This window comes from Colletotrichum fioriniae, assembly GCF_027942845.1.
Source record: "Colletotrichum fioriniae strain IMI 355084 chromosome Unknown scaffold_6, whole genome shotgun sequence".
NCBI classification, from domain to species: Eukaryota; Fungi; Ascomycota; class Sordariomycetes; order Glomerellales; family Glomerellaceae; genus Colletotrichum; species Colletotrichum fioriniae.
This window is the reverse complement of record NW_027076842.1, coordinates 1,161,121-1,182,855: the sequence shown is the minus strand read 5'-3', so window position 1 is coordinate 1,182,855 and position 21,735 is coordinate 1,161,121. Positions and strand designations below refer to the sequence as shown.

At 52.8% G+C, this 21,735-nt stretch overlaps 8 protein-coding genes across 8 annotated transcripts; 5 read left to right on the top strand and 3 right to left on the bottom strand.

Moving 5' to 3' along the window:
* Positions 1-486: 486 nt before the first annotated feature.
* On the top strand, positions 487-2,190 carry N0V96_005755 (uncharacterized protein; the record flags this gene model as incomplete). The annotated part of the gene is made up of 1 exon (XM_053189625.1): positions 487-2,190. One exon carries the CDS (start codon positions 487-489, stop codon positions 2,188-2,190), a length of 1,704 nt encoding a protein of 567 aa, XP_053053078.1.
* Positions 2,191-2,487: 297 nt separating this feature from the next.
* On the bottom strand, positions 2,488-3,715 carry N0V96_005754 (uncharacterized protein; the record flags this gene model as incomplete). Its single annotated transcript, XM_053189626.1, has 2 exons — positions 2,488-3,443; positions 3,496-3,715. The coding sequence occupies 2 exons, from the start codon at positions 3,713-3,715 to the stop codon at positions 2,488-2,490; spliced, it is 1,176 nt and encodes a 391-aa protein (XP_053053079.1).
* A 511-nt stretch (positions 3,716-4,226) lies between these two features.
* N0V96_005753 (uncharacterized protein) lies at positions 4,227-7,138 on the top strand (the record flags this gene model as incomplete). The annotated part of the gene is made up of 2 exons (XM_053189627.2): positions 4,227-4,347; positions 4,407-7,138. The coding sequence occupies 2 exons, from the start codon at positions 4,227-4,229 to the stop codon at positions 7,136-7,138; spliced, it is 2,853 nt and encodes a 950-aa protein (XP_053053080.2).
* Positions 7,139-7,547: 409 nt separating this feature from the next.
* ASK1 (DASH complex subunit ask1) lies at positions 7,548-9,062 on the top strand (the record flags this gene model as incomplete). Its single annotated transcript, XM_065757488.1, has 4 exons — positions 7,548-7,635; positions 7,701-7,807; positions 7,867-8,881; positions 8,938-9,062. The coding sequence occupies 4 exons, from the start codon at positions 7,548-7,550 to the stop codon at positions 9,060-9,062; spliced, it is 1,335 nt and encodes a 444-aa protein (XP_065613831.1).
* A 415-nt stretch (positions 9,063-9,477) lies between these two features.
* Positions 9,478-9,831, bottom strand: N0V96_005751 (uncharacterized protein; the record flags this gene model as incomplete). Its single annotated transcript, XM_053189628.1, has 1 exon — positions 9,478-9,831. One exon carries the CDS (start codon positions 9,829-9,831, stop codon positions 9,478-9,480), a length of 354 nt encoding a protein of 117 aa, XP_053053081.1.
* A 5,935-nt stretch (positions 9,832-15,766) lies between these two features.
* ERG5 (RNA polymerase C-22 sterol desaturase) lies at positions 15,767-17,591 on the top strand (the record flags this gene model as incomplete). Its single annotated transcript, XM_053189629.2, has 5 exons — positions 15,767-15,929; positions 15,987-16,137; positions 16,197-17,161; positions 17,214-17,497; positions 17,553-17,591. 5 exons carry the CDS (start codon positions 15,767-15,769, stop codon positions 17,589-17,591), a joined length of 1,602 nt encoding a protein of 533 aa, XP_053053082.1.
* A 957-nt stretch (positions 17,592-18,548) lies between these two features.
* On the top strand, positions 18,549-19,317 carry RDL2 (Thiosulfate sulfurtransferase rdl2, mitochondrial; the record flags this gene model as incomplete). Its single annotated transcript, XM_053189630.2, has 2 exons — positions 18,549-18,903; positions 19,001-19,317. The coding sequence occupies 2 exons, from the start codon at positions 18,549-18,551 to the stop codon at positions 19,315-19,317; spliced, it is 672 nt and encodes a 223-aa protein (XP_053053083.2).
* A 286-nt stretch (positions 19,318-19,603) lies between these two features.
* N0V96_005748 (uncharacterized protein) lies at positions 19,604-20,612 on the bottom strand (the record flags this gene model as incomplete). The annotated part of the gene is made up of 3 exons (XM_053189631.1): positions 19,604-20,037; positions 20,104-20,494; positions 20,562-20,612. 3 exons carry the CDS (start codon positions 20,610-20,612, stop codon positions 19,604-19,606), a joined length of 876 nt encoding a protein of 291 aa, XP_053053084.1.
* Between the last annotated feature and the right edge of the window lie 1,123 nt (positions 20,613-21,735).

The window sequence follows — 21,735 nt, the reverse complement described above, 5'->3', positions numbered from 1 at the left end:
AAGGTCCCCATTCTGGAACAAGTTGAAGATGAACAAGGACGTTAAAGTAAGGTAATAAGTGTTGTTGGTAGTCGCTATTGCGGAAACCTGGATGTGCAGGAGAGCAAGGGGCATGCAGTTGCTCCAATCGATTGCCTCGGATTGGCTCCACAGGCTCTAAATAGTACTTTCCAAGATGTACTCGAAGTTTCCTGGTAACACTTACAGCGGGATTTTAGGTACCTGCCTGTTAGAGTTACACAAGGAGGAACTTATGGTCCCTAATGCTGGGAAATCTTCAATCGAACAATACTGAGGCAGCGTCCGAGAGACCTCATGTATCTTCGAGGCAGCCACCGATAGCATACACCAAGCCTGGAATCCAAGACGCAGGACTTGGCTTCTATGAGGCAAAAATTCTTACATACTGGTGCTCTCATCACAACATGTCCGCGACACACCGCCTAGGCCGAATCGTCGACTTGAGAGTTTCAGACGAATATGAGCATGGAGCCGGATCACGACTATTTGCAAAACCAGGACTCAGGAGACCATGACCTTAAGGTCCTTAACAAGTCACCACCAAAACGGCAAAAAACTGAACACCAGGAACCGCATTCTGCATATCCCGTCGCATCATCTAGCGACGATGCAAGTGGCACAGACGAAGGCCTCTCAAGACACAAGCGACGGGCGCAAGATGAGATCGTGGAGCCAGTTCTTAAGCGTCATAAAGGCGTTTTCAACAACAACTACTTGGATCTCTTGAATGGGGATATTCAAGATGTCGTTTATCACACAACTGTCGGAGGAGACGATGATCTGCCCCCTTCGCAGATTGGCTTGACGACTTGGACCTCGTACGAGAAGAAGCTCTTCTTCGAGGCCCTCTCAAGACTCGGCAAGGACGACTTACCGGGCATCTCGGCCAAGATACAGACCAAGAGTGAAATTGAAGTCCGCCAGTATATCCTCCTCCTGCAAGCGGCTGTTGAGGGAAGGGGAAAGGAGCAGGATGGAGGCAACAAGCCAGTACATCTAGCAGACTATCCTGCAGCCCTCGAGATCAGTCCGCTATGCTGCCACGCGCTCGACGAAGCAGCCGACGCACTTTCTTTCCGTCAGGAACGGCACGAGGAGCTTGTCGAGCAGAAGAAGTGGGGGGAGTGCTGGAATATCAACCTGGAGCTCGCGAAACGCATCGAAGGCGATCACGGACTGGACAAGGACCCGACGTTCGCGAGCGACCATGGCCTGGCATTCACCGAGGTACTTCGGGTGAAGAGCTTTCTTCGACTTCCCGAGCGCATCTTCATGAACGCATCCAACGCAGAGAATAATTGGCAGTACGTTAGCGAGGAGCCGCCGGCAATCAGGGCGACGGCATTGCAGGATTTCCACTCCCTTCTCGTTTCTGTCACCAAGAAGATTGTTCTCACTACACTCTTTATTGCGCAATCCCGGATCCGGGCCAAGAAGCACGTTGAACCATCAACGAGGAATTTGGTCAGACGCAAGGACGTTGAGGCGGCAGTTGCATCGCTGGGTATGAAGCAGGACAGCAACGAGTTCTGGACGACATGTGCACGGAGGTTACGACTTCACATCTGCGATGACGATGCCGAAGATGTTGAGGACGACGAGGACGAGGAGCCAATGTCATATGATCGCGTGGAAAGCGTCCTACGCAGGGAAGCAGATACCGAGCGTCCGAATACAGGCCAAAGCTTCCCAAACCCCCAGATCAAATTCGAGAAAGACGAAATGTCGGACTCGGCGGACTCGGCGGACGATGAAGACTCCGTTTTGGAAGAATCGAGTGACGAGGCGCCTGCAATCATGGACGACGCAGAACGCGAGGTCGTCGAGGAGGCCAACGAGGTACTCGTCTACTCCGCGTACGACTTTCCCGAAACACATCGTACGAGAGAAGCCTTGAAGAACAGGATCAGGAACGAGCTGGCGCAGGAAGCGTATGCAGAAGCCGAAGATGCAAAGGCGAGCCGCGAGTGCGAAACAGACATGTGGCGGCTCCTGCAGCGACAACCCCCAGAGCCGTTCATCACGACGCAGGCCACAGTGCATACTAAGCAAGTAGCCAGGGCTGTGGAAGACGTGTACGATGTCGGGCGGCGGTGGAGGGAGAAATTGACGTATCACAGCGAGTGGGAAATGCTCGGCACGTCACAGCTTCAGGATAAGAAGGCATGATCCCGAGTTTAGTCGTTGAGTTTGGTTCCTGTTCTTGATACCCATAGATTTGGATTTATCTACTTTTTATTCTTCTTCTTAGTCCAAGACCATCCCATGCTATCCTATACTAGTGAGTGAGACATGAGACGAGGCGTGTGTGATTACAACGTTCGTGTTCAGTGAAACATTCATGAAGTCGCAGATCGCGACGGGTATCTTTATCCCACTCGGTCTGTCTTTATGAACAGCCGCCAGCTTGTTTGCTGTTGCGGGTCGGGTTGCAGTTGACTTTGGCTAACGCATCCGACCGCGTTGCTAACGCCCCCGACCCCGTCCTCTACCTCGGCCTCTGCCTCTGCCACGACCTCGAGCAGCACCTCTTGTTGAACGCGATACCGGGGTCCCACTATCTTCGGCACTCTCCTCTTCCTCCTCGTCTCCGTCATCGGAATCTCCAGAGCCGCCAGAGTCACCGGCATCACCAGAGCCGCTACCATCACCAGAATTGCTCCCATCACCTTCCTCTTCCTCGTCTCCTTCGTCTCCATCTTCTCCGTCTTCGCCCTCATTGCGATCATCTTGCTCTTCTTCGTCCGATTCGGAGCCGTCCTCATCCCCGCCCGAGTTCTCGTCATCGTCGTCGTCGTCATCTTCCGAGTTCGTCGAGTCGGCCTTTTCAGCCTTGCTAGCTTTCCCGCCCTTCTTGGGTTTCTCCGCCTTCGCTGGCTTCCCGGATTTCCTAGGCTTTTCGGGCTCTTCAACCTTCTCAGCTTTCTCGGCTTTAGCCTTGCCGGCGGCTCTCTTCTGACTCCTGGCCACCCGCGCCGATTTTGGAGGCGGCGATGCAGTGTCTGTGCCAGCATCTTCCGTATCCTCGACGGTGCTAGCGCGAGTCTTCGTCACTGTAGAAGCACGCTTTCGCCGCCTGGTGTTTCCGCCAGCGTTGCTACCACCAGGGGAGGGCGGTGGCGGCGTAAGTTCGAATTCGGGTGGTGAGGTTGGAGGTTCGCTGGCATCAGCAAGGCGACGTTCCATCATCATGTCGTCGAACTCGTCGTATGGAAGGGAGAACTCCTTGAATCGGTCGTCATAGTTGTCATCTTCTTGGGCGTCGTAGAAGTCTTCTCGCTGGTCGATCGTCTTAAGGTCGTACAAGGTGCGTAGCTTAGTCCAGATATGTGGGATACGTGTGTGGGTGTAGAAGTCGGGGTCAATTCCGTGATTCCGCAAGTGCTCGCTGATAGCAATCATCCTGAAGTGTTTGTGCATGCCTATGATTTGACCGTCAGATTCAATTGGGCTCGTAAGGACCGATCAACTAACCCGCTGGTTTCCACCGGATAACTCCTTTGTAAAGTGACGAGAGTTGGTCGTCGGTCCACAGATTGTTCGGCCACTCATCCGCAGAAGGCTTTATTGGAGGTGCGCTCGCCACGGGTGTATCTGCAGCCGGTGTATCGACGTCCATGGCATCTTCGTCGCGAGCTGGCGTTGGCGTTGCGACAGCAGACACGCTGCTGCGCACCTTCTTTTTGGGAGGCATGGCGGCGAGGGCCAGCGGCGTGAATTTACAGAGATTGTTCTTCCTGTATTCTAGCGCGTGTAAATGTGATGCTCGGTGATGATATGGAGGATGTAAGGCTGGTGCCCAAATGCTTTGGCAAAGGTTGAAAGAAGAAGCTTCTGAAATCCGAGAGCTATAGCGGGTTGAGGCATTGAGAGCTCTCAATTGGTTCCACCTGCTTTCCCGCGTCGCAGGGTAGGTACCTTTTGAGTCTTAGGCTCTTCAGCCGCCAGGAGCCGAGCCTGCGGGGATGATCAGAATCGGGCAGAGACATGCAGGGGTCGTGCTCAGCTGGTTGTGCCTGAATGCGACGCGCCAGTCGCGTCGCGGGGCCCCTAGCCGCTCATTTAGCTTTGTCCCTAAATGTGCCTGGGAGAAACGTCATATAGAACCTGAATCCTCAAAGATGCAATGTCACTGATCGCAGGCTTTGCGCCCCGTATTCGTCTACACCAATGTTCAACGTCGCAATATTACCGTCGGCGCAACCATGTTTGAGGAAGATGATCTCTCAAACGTCTTCGCGGTTCCAGACTTCCGGGAGCCGTCCAAATGGCTACAAGACCGACTGCCTCGGGCCGACACTGGCTTCTTTGCTCTCGACCTAATAGGTACAGCCTCTCGAACCAAAGAGGCTCTTGGTCGTTTTACTGACCTTATTTATCTTCAGACACAGAGTTGGCTTCTTTATGCAACCCTCCCGATCCTCAACCCAGCGAACTCTTTACGCTCCCTGCCATAGACCCTGCTCCGCAACAGGAGGAGTCGAACTCGACCGAGATCCCCGATTTTACGTTCGAAGAACCCTCAATAGAGGAAGAGGCTGAAGTGACCGATTTCTGGTTGGGGTTTGACAAGCCCGCCGCGAAGCTACCGGAGTACAAGACTTGGGAAGGCTTCCAGTCTCCCGACATTCCTTCGAAAAAGCCATTGTTCATAACGGAGGCTGGGCCTGGGGCATTTGATGCCTTGATTGGGCTTAAGGAGGATCCTCTACAAATTGGAAGTGCTGTGTTCACCGTGGTGGAAGCTGAGACATATTGCAATGCGGTTCTAGCTTTGGCTCTTGGAAGAGACTCGGTGTTCTTTTCCTGGCAAGACGAGCATGAAGCCTTCAAGCCAGCCTTACCCCAGGTCAGGATACCGGCATATTCAGGCAAGGCTATCCAGGAAGTCCAGCGTTCATGTCTCAAGTGTGGCAATACATATCGTCAACTTCGCAAGTTTGTCGACAGTACATATTTGAAGAACCCGACTCCATGCCGTGTTGCTCTAGCGAGCGCTGTGGACAAGGCCCTCTTGGTTATCCAGAGCAGTGTCGCCTTGCATCACCAACATCCGCGGTCGATTCTCCAAGTTGAATCGCTCGTCGCGCACATATACACTACCTTGCGCCAATTTGAGTCGTTGGTGTCAAAGATTCGACGAGATTATCTGGATGAGGATGTTTTCGTCATCGTATTCCAGCAGGCTCAGTCTGCTGAGTACGCCGAGACTCATCTCAGAGATATGATGCGAGAAGTCCTCCGGCGAGTTTCAAAACCCTGGATTGAGCTTGTTGAAGAGTGGATCGGCACACGGCGTGAACTTGGCGTGCCTCTAAGCAAACACGAAGTCGGAAGGCAAAAGGGCTTCATCAAGGTGGAATCCGAAACCTATATGGACGACTTCGGTGACGAGGTCGACGAGGTCGATTTCCGCCTTGATACTAAGCGAATCCCTAGCTTTATGCCGGAAGATGTTGTTAAATCTCTATTTGAGGTGGGACGAAATCTTCGTTTCATAAGGTCAAATCATCCCGGACACCCTTTGTCACAAGAGAGCACTATCTCTTCCAGTCGGCCCCCGACAGTTGAGTGGCTTTTTGACTGGAACTCGGTCGTGCAGTTAGAGCATAGGATCCGATCATACGAAAGTGCGGTTGTTGAAGCCATCAAGAACTTTTCTCTACAGGGATCAGCCAAAACAGCGACACCAACTTGGCCGATTGGAAACTCAGCGACCTATCAATTGCAACTGTTTGGCCTGGACGAGAATCAGCTACAAAACAAATTGGTCTTATCTATCCAGGACTTCGCCAAACCGATTGCTGACTCGACGTCAGAAGACCTGCTAGGCATTATCATTAGGGAGCGCTTATCTGATGTTACGACCGAGATCGCCAGTGCCGGCACTGATTTTACACCGCATTGGTCACTGCTTCCAATTCTCTCATTCGGGTCCATCATATCTGCGCAATCTAGAATCGTGGGCAGGGAAACTCTGAAACTGCTCTTCACATCCCACAACTTGCGTGAGCATCTGAAGCTTCAGAAAGAGTTCCAATTGTTAGGCAACGGATTCTTCTGTAGCCGCCTCTCTCATGCCCTATTTGACCCAGATCTCGAGACGGCAGAGAGACAGTCTGGTGTTGCTCATCAAGGCGGAGTCATGGGATTACGATTAAGTGGTAGGGACACTTGGCCACCCGCCAGTTCTGAACTACGCTTAGCCCTTATGGGAGTATTAACGGAAAGTTACGAGGGGCCGCTGCACGAAGACTCAAGACCTCGAGATGGCGAAAAGAATGAACTCCCCGGGGATCTTAGTTTCGGAGTCCGGAGTCTCTCGAATGAGGAAATCGACAAATGCATGGATCCCACGGGACTAGAGGCCTTGGACTTTCTCCGGCTATCCTATAAGCCACCTGCAGCTCTAGGGGCCATTATCACCCCCGTCATTTTGGTGCAGTATGACCGAGTTTTCAAACTGCTGCTTCGAGTGCTACGGATGCAATATACTGTCAACCGTATCTTCCGTGATGTCACGGCTAGGGAGTCGGGCTGGCAGGATGTCGATGACATATCTATTCGCTTCTGCTTCGAAGCTCGTCATTTTATATCCAGCCTCAGTTCCTACATCTTCGATATCGGCATCGAAATACCGTGGCAGGCATTTGAGAAACTACTGAGCCAAATCGAGATCGACCTCGGAGCCGAAGACCAGAGCACATTCTCTACCGCAGTCCTCAGCCCTGACCGTCTGAGGGAACACCATTCTCAAGTACTTGATCGAATCATGCTAGCACTACTTTTGCGCAAGCGGCAACAGCCTGTGCTCAAGCTTCTCGACGACATTTTCCGGGTCGTGTTGAAGTTTGCTCAATACTCGAGACTTCAGAATGCTGGGCGGAAAGCTCATGGCCAAGGTGGCACTACTGCGAAGGGCTTATACAAGATGTTTAAGCGGAATGTAGAGGTTTTCTTAGCGGTTTGCAAGGGCCTGAGTGAAAAAGGAGATTACGGAATGAAGGATACAGCTGGAGAGAAGTCGACCTTAGGAAGAGTTGACGCACTAGAGGGAAATCCCATTGCTCAGCTTATTCTAAAGCTAGATATGTCTGGCTTTTACTCTAAGGCATGATCGTTTGACGAGAAACGGTTAGATTGTTGATAAAAGATACCCTAGGCGTTAGATTAATAACTAGCCACTATGCTTGAATGTCATTATTTTGTTTACAGTATCTACTGAATCGCCTTTTAAGACTGATCCAAAAGAGGGACCACTGCACTGTATTCTGATGGCGCAGATTTGGGATGACAAGCGGGCTGAAGCGGAATATGGACGGGACAGAGGGGTCGTGGCCTGCCCCGCCAAAGTGATGCCCCGGCCCCGAACTCCCTGGCAGTGCCCCGCATCGCGTGTCCCACCTGCCCGCGTTTGTTGATTTACTTCCCTCCTTTGGACGAAAGAAACCGTGCACTTGAACAAAACAAACTGAGCTCTCACATTGCGACCTTCAAGCTCAACAACCGCCGAACAAGCTAACACCATGGCCCGTCCTGGCCCCTCCGCACGAAATCTCACTCTCACAGAGGAGTTAGAGAAGTTAGAGCAGTCTATCACCTTGACTCTCCAAGGTAAGTACACCGCATCGAAAAGAAATTGGCCTGTCCATTTCAAATCGGCTGACTCTTTTCCCAAGAAATCGACCACAACTTTAGCAAGGCGCACCGTATTGTTACCACGAATATCTTGCCCATTGTAGAGCAATATGGCGAGCATTCACGAAATGTTTGGGATGCTTCAAAGGTACGTTGCGCTTATTTTTGGTGCCCTTCTCATACTTGGGAGTAGAGCACGGCTAACAGACGGCGAACCTGCAGTTCTGGAAACAATTCTTCGAGGCCTCGGCCAATGTTTCCCTCTCCGGCTACGAGGAGAACGCCAACAATGGAGACGATGAAACCGGCGCAACCGAAGAGGAGTCTACAGTTCAAGAAGACACATCCGTCGACTATACCCGCACACCCCAACAGCAACGCACCGAAGGCGAAGACATGACCATAGTTTCCACCGCCGACTCTACATTCCGCGCAGACGATTCCGTACTCGACGACAATGACCTTACTGGCAGCACACCTCGGCCACCTAAAACGAAGATGATGAAACCGCAGTTCTCAAACCTTGAATCCCCTTACGAGGCACTCAAGCGCGAGCTGAAAGGCGAGCCACCTGCGCCGCATGAAGAGGACGACGAGAACGAGGATATTGGGCTCGAGGAGGACTCAACCGTCCTCTTCGCGCAGCACACGGCCCGTCTTCCAGACATGTCCATGACGCCGCGCTCCTCGTTCGCGCCGCCGCAACAGCAGCAGAGTCACAAGGACCCGCTTATGCATCGCATGCTTGACAAGACGTTCCGCATCCAGGCTACGCCGCACAAGGGTCCCACTTACCGCGTCTCGCCGCTTAAGCGTGATGACAAGAACAAGGAGAAGGAAAGCGTACCTGCATGGCAGCAGGACTCGCCCATGTCCTCGCCTGTCATGGCGGTTCCCAAGCTACGTAGTGAGGCCTTCATGTCTCCTATCAAGAGCAATGCCCGACAGCGTCTTGCTGCCGCGACTGCATCTGCGGGACCAAGGACCCCGGGCGTGAGCGTGCAAACACCGGGTGGCGCGAGGAAAACCAAGGATGTGTTTGCTACCAAAGGCAACTACGATGACGATACAACTACGGATCTCGGTGCCAAGTTCGATAAGCAAAAGTATGAGATTGATTGGGAAAGCGATAGTGACGAGGACCATGGGCTGTATGGCGGTATGAGTCCGCCCAAGACCATCCAGTTTGCGCTTCCCCCGTCGAAACTGCTTCAGACTCCTGGTGAGTGGCTTTTCATTTCTGCAGTGATCGATCCGTTTACTGACAAAATTTACTAGCTCGCGAGGCAAGCAAGCGCATTGTGGACGATATTCTACTTACAGCGGGTGCCGAGCCGCAGAGTTCAGAGTATAGTCCTACGATGGTCAAGATGAACGAGGACATTCTCAATGAAAGCTTTTGATAGAAACCGGCAGAGGAGAAGATCTCGACCTGAGAGAGTATATAAGGCTGCATTGCTGATAGACGAGATACCCTTGGTTACATAAATGAAACTCTTTCATTCTGATCCTTGCCTAGGATATTTGCTTCCATCAATCTAAGAATAAAGGTTTATAACTCGTCTTGCAATTGCTCAATTTGTAGACGTCGAACAACCTAAAGAAATATTTTGATCCAGAAAGACCCCATCCGAATGGCCGCTGTTACAGCACGGCCGTCTAATTTATAAGACATCAACTCCCAAAACTCCTGTAAGTCCCATCACACAAGCATGGCGGCGACATCATTTCCTTCATCTGCCGCCGCCTTCCACTGTGTTTTTTTTTTCTTCCTTTATCCAATATTGTCCGGGATTCTGCTTTTGTCAAGATGGCTCTTTACAAGTCGGTGCGGATAGATGCGGGCCAGTAGGCAGCCTGCGAGTTCATGATTTGAGTATTCGCGTCCTCGGCGGCCCGTTGGCGGGCAATCAGGGACGAAGACTTTTTAGATGATGACGATGATGATTTTGCTGAGCCGGCGGAGTGCTTGTTCAGTTTGCTCTTGAGGAGGGAAGCGGAGCTGCCGAAGCTTGACATTGAGGCGGCGTCTGCCTCTTTTGGGGAGGGGGAAGAGGAGGAGGAGGAGGAAGAGGAGGCCTTTGAGCCCTCTTGTATCGCGGAGAGGAGAGCGTAGCTGTGACGGCTGTCGCCGGTGATGGAGCTGGAGAAGGAGGAGTGCATTCCGGACATGGCTGCTTTGGTTGTTTGGGGTTGTGCTGGTTTGGATGAGGGTTTGATGGCGGGCAGTTTTGCTCGGATGTACCTTTGAGTTGGAAAAGGTGATCTTGGTATCAAGAAGAGGGAAGTGGTGTCCAATTGGTTGACTAGGCTGATTGGCTTCGATGATGATGAGAATGATCCGGAAAGACAAACCTGAGGATGAGCATGGAAAGGTCTCTTACTTATAGCAAGTCGATCCCAAAGTTATGAAATTCGAGAACTTGAGAGTATGGTACTTTACATGACTTACACCGTACGTTGGACCTGAGATGCGGGTATAGATCTTGCTGGAAACCAGGTACCACAGCCCCCAGCTGTCGCGTCTCGACACACGCCGTCATCGGTAGTCGTGGCCCGTGTAGGTGGAAATCCCTCTGCAGCTCGGAGGTGTGGAGCAAAGGAGAAGCCGCAGGAAAGGGAGTCACGCGTGGCTCCGCAAGCCTGCCGGCCGGTAGTGTAAACGGTTTCCAGAGCAGCGGGTAAGCCTACCTACGGACAGGAAACGAACATCAGGAGCGGCATTCGCGAACAGGGGGGGGGGAATCAGAGTAGGACGAATAGATGCTGTTCGGTAAGATGGAAACAGCCGTGTGAGTCATTACGCCCATGCGTCCTATTGTGCCTCATGCGCCTCGATGCAAGCTTGCCAGCCTCATTAGAGTCACGGATGCAAATCTTGGGAAGGCTTTGTGATACCGAAGGGTGCGTATGCTCAAATTTCCATATAAGCCGTACCGGGCGGAAGTGTATGTTAGATCCTTGGAGGTGATCGTCTTGGGAGCCAACGGGGGGAGGGGAGCCGGGGATAAGGTAAGCGCCCCGGGGTGAAGACGCGCCGGATGTTGCGTTTGCGTAAGTGTACCAAAAGTAAAGATATGGTGGTTAATTTTCCGAGTGACCATCTTACCTCCGGTATGGGCTTGCTGACAGACATGTCTGCCTGACGAGGAGCCCCCATCAGCGGCAGCAGCCCCGGCACCCAAGCCTATTCTGCCTGGATTTGCGTGACATTAGTCTTAGGCTCCAGCGTCATGTCTGCGGCAACAAAAGAATGTATCAAGTCACCAAGTTCGTTCGTCAAAGCTTGTGGTTGGTTCATCGCGAGTGCCATGTGCGGCGTCATGGAGGTGAGAGTCGGAGTAAGATGCGGCCGACTTGGACTTGGAGATGCCTACTGCACCGCCGCAGCCCTCCCGCGATGTTTGGCCTCGTTTGAACTATGCCCAGGATGCAGTAAGAGAGATCCCTTATTGTTTACCCGGTTTGATTGCTCAATACTTTGCACTGCAAAAATTTTTCACAGCAAAAATTTTCCTCTCTGGCCTGGGCTGCGTACGTAGCCTCACTTACACGGCCTTGATTTTGGTGTACAGGTAGCAATCTTGCATCCCGCTCATATCCGGGCTGACTCACTCCGAGTCACCTACCCCACCCGCCTTGCATTTCGGCAAACGGACTCCACACTTCTTCTCCCCGCCCCCCTTTCGCTGCTTAAGGTGGTGTCGTCAGGCCTGACGGGGCCGGGTGACGAACGCTCGCTGAACGAACAGATCGGGGCCGGTGCCGAATCGCCCATTGGCAAGACGAGAGACTTTTATTTCCTCTTTTCGTCTCGAAGCCTCTCGAAGCGTCACGAAGAAGCCACGTCGATGGATTCATGAGTCTCGCCAGATTTTGGTCCTCTAGTTGGAGATGTTCACTTATCATACTGATCCCAATTGGAAGAAATGATTCGGCCATAAATGTTGGGGGGGAAAAGATCAGATGACAGTTCTGAGTGAACCGGGGCGTTGATCGTCCAAAGACCCGGGCTCGCAATCGTGAAAACCTTCCAGCACCGGGCCCCGAAGAAACTTTGTTATTCTCGGCTAAAAAACAAGCTTAATCTTGATTGAGGGGGGGGGGGAGCTGTTGTTTCGTCTACTCATTCCGTAAGGCGACTACGCAATATGGTTGATTTCCACGTTGTATTTGCTGTCGAACCATCGCCAGCAGAATCCCTGACTCTAGCGGGGGGCCGCGTGGCTATTTAGGTGCGGCGTAGAGTGTACATCCAAGGCGACGCGCAATTCGTTGATGAATTCGACGAATTTGACTACGTCAACAGCATATCTAATTAAACTCTGTTTGCTCGAGTTTGAAACTCGGTTTACCGCATTTGCTTCATATCGGATCCAGTTATCACCTCTTCAGTTGTCACATCGTTCATTCCCGGCGTTGCAGACCCATATCGACATGACAAATAAAACATATTTAGTGAGTCTACGCTCTCTTACGAGGTGAAGTCAAGTGTGTACCTCAGCAGAATACACAGGGGACGCAAGGAGGTTTCGGTATGAGGTCATGGTGAAGAGATGGGAGGATATTCACTCCATACACCTCACCTGCGACTGCAGTTGCCTTATTCTGAGAAACTCTGCAATGAGAGACCATTCAATACCGACCCAGCAGGGTAGAACTAGCATGATATGAAGAAGACTGAACAAGCTATAGTTGCGCTCTATTCGCTCCGGGTTCAGATCCAAGGAAAGGTGTTTTATTGATGTTAGAATACATCGGAATTGTAAAATTCTGCTGATAGCTGTCGCCAACACACACGCCAGAAGGACCGAACGCAGCAGCCGGGGCACTCATGTGAGGTATCTCATTCGGTTTGTAGTACCATGATTTCGACTTTGACTTTGTTAACTTGTTACGCATGTGCCTGGAAAAGATATATATCTAAAGAACACGGCCCGTTACAGATTCCCTCGAAGCTGACCGTCCATGACAAGCGCACTGCGAAGGAATTTCTGACTAGTCTCAATCAAGTGATGTGAGCATTTTTTTGCGCTTGCGAAGACATGTTCTGAAGCTAAGTCTTGAACAGAGCGAGAGCTTTACGCTAACATGATCAAAGTCATCATGGGACGATCACCAAGTTGGATTAGTCGAATCCATGTGACGGACATGTTATGGTCCGTAAGATGGCCCAGATCCTGAGTTTCGCAGCTGCGGAGAGATTTGAATAACGATAGGACGAAGCAGCGCATATAGAAGGCCAACTGGAGGGCAACTCATGTGGTAATAGCAAGTTCAAGTGACGATGATGATAGTTTGACTGCTTCTAGTTGGACCAAATAGCTTAGAAAGTCTAGTCCCGCCGTAATGGAAATGTGGTCTGTGTCAGTCAGACGACAGGCGCTCCACAAACCTTAATTAGAGCCTCACTTTTGGTGAGGTGAGTGAAATTTTTTTTATTTTTTTTAAAAAAGAAGGGCGTCATGACGTTCTGCAAAGCGGTCTAGAAGCTAGAGCGACGCTTGAGACGCCGCAGCAAAGGCAGTGGCCGGGCGCTGCGACGGCTCATCAGGCATTACCCCGCCATGTCTCAATCGGAGCTTGGATTTGGCTCTTATCAGTGGGCATGATGGAAATGATGAATGATGGATGGAGGGGCACTCTCGTATTCGTGTTATCACGTGACTCAATTAACGGTTGAAGGACGGAGGCCGAAAAGAGATCAGATGGTTTGATTGGCCGGGCTGCCTAGATCGCACAGGTCAGGGGTAGCTGCCGTCCCTGGGGGATTGGCCAATCGATGAGCTCCCGCGATCGTCAGACGGGGAGGGTCGCATTTGCACAACTTGTTGCTCAATGCTCCGAAATAAGAAATTGCCCGTGGATGTTGGTGAGCGGAAGAGATTTACCTCTTCGGACGATTTGTGCATTCTTGTCTGCATGTTTTATGAAACATCACTGGCCCCGTCCGGAAGTGCAGTCCACCGAGAGTGCATTGGTGTAGGTAATTGTAGGTACTTTTACAGTATTGAGTCGAGTGTGGTCAAGTCACCGACAGACGCCACAATTCCGTGGAGGGCAGAAGTAGACAATTGTAACCGGTACTTTGCTTGGCGCAATCCAGTTTGGCTGCGTTGCTGGCGTTGGTTTGCTCGGGTGGGTTAGGGGACACATGGTGAATTTTGTGACATTGACAGTTGCGTTGACCATGGGACTCGAGCTAATTGGACACGGCTTTCTCGACTTGACCGAATAGCGCTCAATGTATCTGTTTGGGATAGCCACATCAATCAAAATACCAATGCTCGACACAAGGGAACAAAACAGGCAATAGAAAAGATGGAAAAAGAGCCGAACCGGCAGACCATCAAACAACCCGCGGCTCCTTGTCTTGTCCGAGGATAAGTGACGGTCGCATGGATACGAATACGTGGATAGGATGAGAGGTGCTGAGCAATAGAAAGATTAGCCCATGACAGCTTCAATTTCGCATCGCTGGGTGGTGTGCTAGATTCAGGGTCATGAACCAACCCCACGTCCGGATCTTGCGCCATTCGGTCTGTTCGCGTCCCATGGATGGTGGCCGAGACGAGCGATGGGCATCCAATGAGGGCAGAAGAAAGGTCATTCGAATGCCCAGACGTTCATAGGTACGGAGTAGACAAAGAGGCGTGTCACCACAGCCCACAGGTCGACATGTGGTGCTGGGCCGATGATTATGTGCGTGTGAATGTTCGGAGACGAGTTGCCCTTGACTGCTCGGTGGACACTGGATGGGCAATGCAAGCAATGCGGCCCTCTTTCCCCTTAAACGAAACGAAGCAACGACTAGGTACCTACCTCCGGTTGCTTGGTGAAAAGCAGGTGAGCTGGACCCAACAAATTTTGACACTAGCCCATCTGGTTGCGCTATCATCTTTGCGCCAAAGCAGCCAGCAGATTCTGTCCCGGCTAATTAAGCAAGACAGAGCCAGAAGGAACAAAATTGTCATTTCGTTTGGTGTTGGATGATAGGCAGGCGGACATTCCACTTACCGGTCATCCGAGCACTTTGCAATAGTCTCATGCATCCGTACGTATTCCGTACTGAGACTGTGATAACCGCCCCGCCCCGCCTCTCCTTTTCGCTTTGCACCGTAAGCTATATCGACAAGCATAGCATGGATGGAAAGGCTGCTCATCGAAATCTGACTAGAATCAAAACTTAATGACCTTCTCTGGGGTAAAGTGAGTTTCGCTGCCCAATTCGAGAGAGCAGTTGTTGAACCAGGTACCTGAGCAGAGCATGCACAGGGACAGCCGCATTGGTAAGGCAAGAAGAGACTCCCGGCTCACATCGCCGTCCGATGGTCCCTGAAGACGGGAGTGCTTGGGCGATTGAGGCCTTGCGCATGCTTCCAAAGTTCCAAAGGGTCGCCTATTGCGCAGGCCGCAGTGTGAGGTGGTATTGATCAAGACCTGGAAAGAAAATTCAGAATTTCAGTAGCCCACATTAGGTCTTAACGGAGACAACCCACAAAAACCTATCGCGTTTTGATCGCTCTCTCTGTGCTCCCGGTCGCAATTGGCGTGCGGAACCTGTTGTGGCCGCTGTCTGTTCAAACACAGAGGTGGGTTTGTTAAGGTAGAAAGACCTTAGGACCCCCGTTCGCGCCGACGTGTGGTGGCAGGGAAGGCAGGGGAGGTACAGGTACATCCCAGTGACCCGTCTTGCAGAGACTGGGACCTGCCTCGTTCACTTTCACCTGGCCTACCACAACGAACAACCTCATCCGGGTATCCACCTCTTCCCATGCCCCCCGTCCCGTCCCCGTCCATGCCCATGGTAATCGAACTCCCTTCTTTAATCTTTTGAGCATGTCCTTCCCTCCCACATCTCACTCCAAGTGCTCCTAATCAACCTCCACCGAGAGTGTTGTTCAACTCACCTACCTCGCGTGGCATACTCACTGCTGCCTCCTTTCCCTTCGAGGACCTCAACAAGCGTAAAACTTATTTGTTTGTTGCGTTTTGCGCCTGAGCTGTCGTCCGACCCTTTTCGCGCCCTGGTATTTTTTTTTCTCCTAGCCCGGCCGGCCTCCCCTCCGAATACACATACCCGATCTCGATATTCGAACCGACCTCGATGGATTCCAACGCGACGACCTTCACTTCGGTGTTGGCCAATGCCAAGCTTGGCAATGTCAACATCCCCCCTCAAGTCGACTACGTGATCGAGAAAGTGGCCAACGCCAGCATCGTGACGATCCTTTTCACACTGCTGGCCCTCGCTGTCGCATATGACCAGAGTAAGTGATGCGCCCAGGACTGGCCTCGGAAATGGAACGAACTCTGACAAGCCATAGTCAGCTACATCACTTCTAAGGGCTCCATTGCTGGCCCTACCTTCAAGATGCCCTTCATCGGCCCCTTCTTGGAGTCTGTGAACCCAAAGTTCTCCGAGTACAAGGCCAAGTGGGCCAGCGGCCCTCTCAGCTGTGTTTCTGTCTTCCACAAGTAAGTCAACTGTTCTATACATACATACCTTTAAGCGATTCATCGTCTGACGGTCGCAGGTTCGTCGTCATTGCCTCAACTCGCGACATGGCCCGTAAAGTCTTCAACTCGCCTGGCTATGTCAAGCCTTGTGTTGTTGATGTCGCCCACAAGCTGCTCGGTCCCACCAACTGGGTGTTCCTCGACGGCAAGCCCCACGTCGACTTCCGCAAGGGTCTTAACGGCCTTTTCACCCGTCAGGCCTTGGCCTCTTACCTGCCCGGTCAGGAGGCAGTGTACAAGCAGTACTTCCAGGAGTTCCTCCAGATTACCAAGGATGCCGGCGGCGAGGCCCGTCCCTTTATGCCTGCTTTCCGCGATGTCATGACCGCTGTGTCGTGCCGCACTTTCGTCGGTTACTACATCTCTGACGAGGCCGTCCGCAAGATTTCAACCGATTACTTCCTCATCACCGAGGCTCTCGAGCTTGTCAACTTCCCTCTTATCCTACCCTTCACCAAGCCCTGGTACGGAAAGAAGGCCTCCGACATGGTTATCGGCGAGTTCGCCAAGTGCTCTGCCAAGAGCAAGGTTCGCATGGCTGCCGGAGGTGAGGTGACCTGCATCATGGACGCCTGGGTCAAATCCATCCTCGAGTCTAAGAAGTGGCGCGAGGCCGAGGCCGCTGGCAAGACTGAGGGTCTTGAGAAGCCCCACCCCCTCCTTCGCGAGTTCTCCGATTATGAGATCGCCCAGACTGTCTTCACCTTCCTCTTCGCCTCCCAGGATGCCACCAGCAGTGCCGCTACTTGGCTCTTCCAGACCATGGCCCAGCGCCCCGACATCCTCGACCGTGTACGCGAAGAGAACATCAAGGTTCGCAACGGCGACCGCCATGCTGAGTTGAACATGGACCAGCTCGAGTCCTTGACTTACACCCGTGCCGTCGTTCGCGAGTTGCTCCGCTACCGTCCTCCCGTCCTCATGGTGCCCTACGTCGTCAAGAAGCCCTTCCCCATTACCCCCGAGTACACTGTTCCCAAGGGTAAGCATGTTATCGCCCTTGAGTCGTTTGAGTGAATGCTGATGTGAAATAGGTGCCATGGTTATTCCTACCGTTTACCCTGCGCTCCGTGATCCCGAGGTGTACGACCGCCCCGATGAGTTCGACCCCGAGCGTTACTATACCGGCGATGCGGAGGAGAAGGGCGCCAAGAACTTCCTCGTTTTCGGAACCGGCCCTCACTACTGTATCGGCCAGACCTACGCTCAGCTCAACCTGGCCTTGATGATCGGAAAAGCCTCCGTCATGTTGGACTGGGTGCACCACCCCACGCCCAAGTCGGAGGAGATCAAGGTGTTCGCTACCATTTTCCCTATGGTATGTTGGAGATTGTCCCGTAAAATCATGAGAAACAGGAAACTAACAGGCGTAGGATGACTGCCCTCTTACCTTCAACGAGCGCACGGCGTAGATCTCTTATACCTCTTTTCCCAGGCTACGGGCTGGCAGTGATTTCGCCCAATGAATGAGCTGGGCCCGGCTGATCCTGCAAGGCCACCGCTAGCGCGCCCTTGTCAATGTCAGACGCCACTTTAATCGGCTTTCGGAACTGGAGGCTCGTAAAACTCGAGTCGAGATTGGTCAACGCCAGACCCCTAGACTAAAACTTGTAATAGACGTTTATGTGTACATAATTTTTTCAGGAGAATAGTCTCAAAAAGAGCGGGCGATGCCGCGGGCTTGGGGTTGTTCAGGGATTGCAATCCCGAGACGAGGATGGATATTGGGTAAACGGCCGATCTGAATGATGCTGGGTGACGATAGACTCAGTTTAGAGCCAATGGCAAAAAGAAACTTCAATTGTTCGCAGGCCTCCCGAATGCATTGATTTTGATGGAAAGGATGAAGCTGCGTAGCATCTAGGAATGAGTGTCGAGTGGACGCCAACCAATGGACCACGCGAGCGGTTGATAGTATTGTACCCATTTCATCTTCTTTTCACTGAATGGATGATGGTGGAAAGGGCCCCCCCAGAGAGGATAAGGTCGGCGAAGTAGATCTAATTGTCAAGAAACCAGTGAAAGCCAAGTGTCTTAATCCCAGTTGTCCCGAACAGGTCGCCAGAGTTGAAGCCCGCCCGAGTAACAACAGTGGAGACCGGCCAGAGCTGCAGGAGAAAGCGGGCAGCACTGTCATCAACGCTGCACGCCAGGTCCCCGGGGCCCCGCCGTTCCTTTGGCCGAAAGGAAGGAAACCCGCTGGAGCTTCCCGCAATCAGTTTAAAGCTCCAAGCTCCGACTCCCAAGTTTCTTAGCTACTCCCGTCACCGAAACGCTCTCTATTCGCTTCCGACGGTCGCGGAATTCCAATCCAATTTGACCAAAGCTCGTTTTTAGAACCTCTCCCCCCAAATAAGGCAAAAGAAGAAATGGCCTCTACAAGAAGCGTATGCGCCAACGCCCTCCGCGCGAGCAGCCAGCTCGCCCGCACCCCGACAGCGGCGGCTACGACGAGACGGTACTTTGCTGCCGCGGCGACGTCGACTTTTTCGGCCCGCGTCGCTTTGGGAAAGACCACCACGATTCCTCTGCGTTCGAGGGCTGTTGCTGGTGCTGTTGCTGCAGTGACGACAAAGCCAAATGCGACAGCGGCACGCTATTTCTCCTCGGAGAAGGAGAGGGTGGAGGACGACTACCACCAGATCTCGGCGAACGGGAGCAAGATCTGGGACTTTGAGCAGATGGCGGAGCTGGCCAAGGATCCCGGCAACGTCGTCATTGTCGGTACGTTTGTCACGTAGCTGATAACTCATGGGGGGGGGGGGGAGTGGGGGGAGTGTGTTTCTCATTCTGTCTAAACTAAACGCACCCGTTCTACCAGATGCCCGCGAGCCGCACGAACTCGTAGAAACAGGCCGCATCCCCACCGCGCTCAACATCCCCGTCGCCACGGCGCCCGAGAGCTTCCTCATCGCCGACGAGGACTTTGAGGACCGGTACGGGTACCCCCGCCCGAGCAAGGATACGGAGCTGGTCTTTTACTGCAAGGCCGGCGTGCGGAGCCGGGCGCTGGCGACGCTGGCGAGGGATGCTGGGTGGTCCAAGGTCGGGGAGTACCCCGGTAGCTGGCTGGACTGGGCGAAGAAGGGGGGGGAGAGGTTGAGAAGGGTGGCAAGGGGATCGGGCAGGACTGAATAGCGTCTAGTTTCTTGTCACGCGGTTGGGATGTATGAATAAAGTCTTGAGGCGAAGTGTCATACGGTATGGCACGGCATGGCAATGGCAAGATAGACGGCGACTTTTGATCATGATATTCGTTGTACAGATATGGTACATGAAACCCTACACTCCGGCGGATGACACAGCATCCCCCCATGTTCGAAGAGTAGACAAAATGCAAGTGATGAGCTCCTTTCGCACGCTCTTCTATAACAGTCTCTGAAAGGTTCTTCTAGTGGTGACTTTGCAGAACCCCAAGTGTAAATCAAAAGGTGGGAGGCGCTCCCTCGGCAGGAGGGTTAGCGGGCGCAGCGGGCGGCGCCGCGGGGTCCTTGCTCGCGACGGGGCTGCCGTGGGCGAAGAAGAGAATCTTGATGGCCAGTGAGAGGCCGAGGTGGAGGGCGACAACGACGACGAGCAGGATCTTGCTCGTCTGATGGTCGGTGGCGCTGAGGACGGGGTAGAGGTTGCGGAGTAGGAAGGCGACGGAGAGGCCGCAGCCGACAGCGACGAAGACCCAGTTGAGGATGTTGATGGGGGACCAGCTGATGAGGGCGACGGGGATCCAGATGAGGTTGGCGTAGCCGTACAAGGCCCACTGCTCGAGGAGGTTGGCGGACTCGGAGCCGAAGTAGCGCAGGGCGAGGTAGAGGGCGACAGGGACGAAGAGCGTGTAGCCGTAGATCAGACCAGCGGCGCCTGTGAGGAGAATTGCGTCAGTGATCGTCATAGAGAATTGTAAGCTATTTCAACAAGAAGCCTTACCACTCAAAAGCTTGAAGTCGTAGGCAAACGGGCCTGACCCTGTGCTAGCGAGGTACTGGCTGATGGTGCCGCCAAGGAAAAGGATCAGGACGACGGTCGTGGCGATCCAGAAGGGGCCGTAGAGGTCGGGATTTCCCTCCAAGACATCGAGGAAGTTGGCGCGCGGGTAAAGCGCAGCCCAGCAGCGAGAGAGTACGGCGGAGGTGTCGACGTCAAAGTACTGGGCGTAAAAGTTGATGCTCCAGAGGAAGCGCTTCGAGGATCCTGACGACGCTGTCGCTGGCGGCGGGAGGCCTGACGCAGGCGCCTTGCGAGTTCCAGGTGTCGTGTCATTGAAGTTGGAGCTGTGGAATTCGAGATCATCCTGGAGGTCGGTATGACCGAGGTCACCCTACGAAAGGAAGTGCGTTTAGTCTTGGGGGCGTTCGCGAGGAAGAAGTAAGGAAGGGAGCTCTCACCTCGTCGTCCACGTCCACGACGGCGTCGTATCCGGACCCAGACCGTGACATAATTGGTTATCGAAGCTGAGAAGAATCCGCCCTTGGTTTCCGAAACTACTTTATGCCTCTCGTCGAGTTGTGGAAATGGAGCTCTGGGCTGTTGGGTCGTCGTCGTTGGAGATCGTAAAGTCGGACAGGTTGGGACGTTCGATACGTGTGTACGTACGAATACCTAGAGCTTTGGACAAGGTGTCGTAATCCCACATACGCAGTTTGGCCCTGCAGCTCCCTGGGAAGAAAAGTCTCCACTAAGGGACACACCCCTGTAAGAGCCACACCAATGTTGCACTAATGCGGATAAATCGCGTCCCAGTTTTATGCAAGCACACGCCATTTCACTCTGTGCGCTCAGAAGAATTTCGATAGATGCATTAGACACTATCTGATAAGATCACAATCACGATGTTCACATGCATGACGTGCATCACCAAATTGAACGACGCATGGTTCTGAGGCTCTGTATTTCGCTACTGTGCTGATTTTCCACTGTAGTCAATGGAGCATTGTGAGGCAGGTCAGTCGCCATCCCGCATCCATCATAGTACGTCTCTCATGCTTGTTAGCATCTCCATGCTGCACTCAGGACGCCTAGGCGCGCTCTCTCGCCGAACGATTTTTCTCTCAGCCTCCAAACATCATTTTGTTGATGTACGACAAGGCATAAACGGGGTAGTCCGGGTTGTGTTTCCTTTTGACATTTGAGGTAGGAGGGCGACCAATTCAGTTTTTATTCGACGAACTGCTTGCCGATGGAAAGTAATGCTACCACAAAGCCCAGGAAAATTCGTATCCCTGCCATCCTCTCCAGAATGCCAGAACCCGTGACGCCGCAACCGTAATGAATCGTCTATTTGAGCTTCTTCTTGGGGCGGAGCTGGTTGGTGTGACCGCACTTGCGCTTACGGCAGTTGGTCGCACGGGGGGGAAGACGAGCCTATATGATTCCATGTTAGGTTTTGCTTGGGTCGCGCGGCCGACCTTAGTTGGCGGAGGATGAGAGTAGAGGCTACTTACGTAGCACTTGCGGCAAATCATCTTGTCGCAGTTGAACTTGGAGGCAAGAGCCTTGAGGGAGGGCTCAATGATACCACCACGGAGGCGGAGGACCAAGTGGAGGGTGGACTCCTATTTG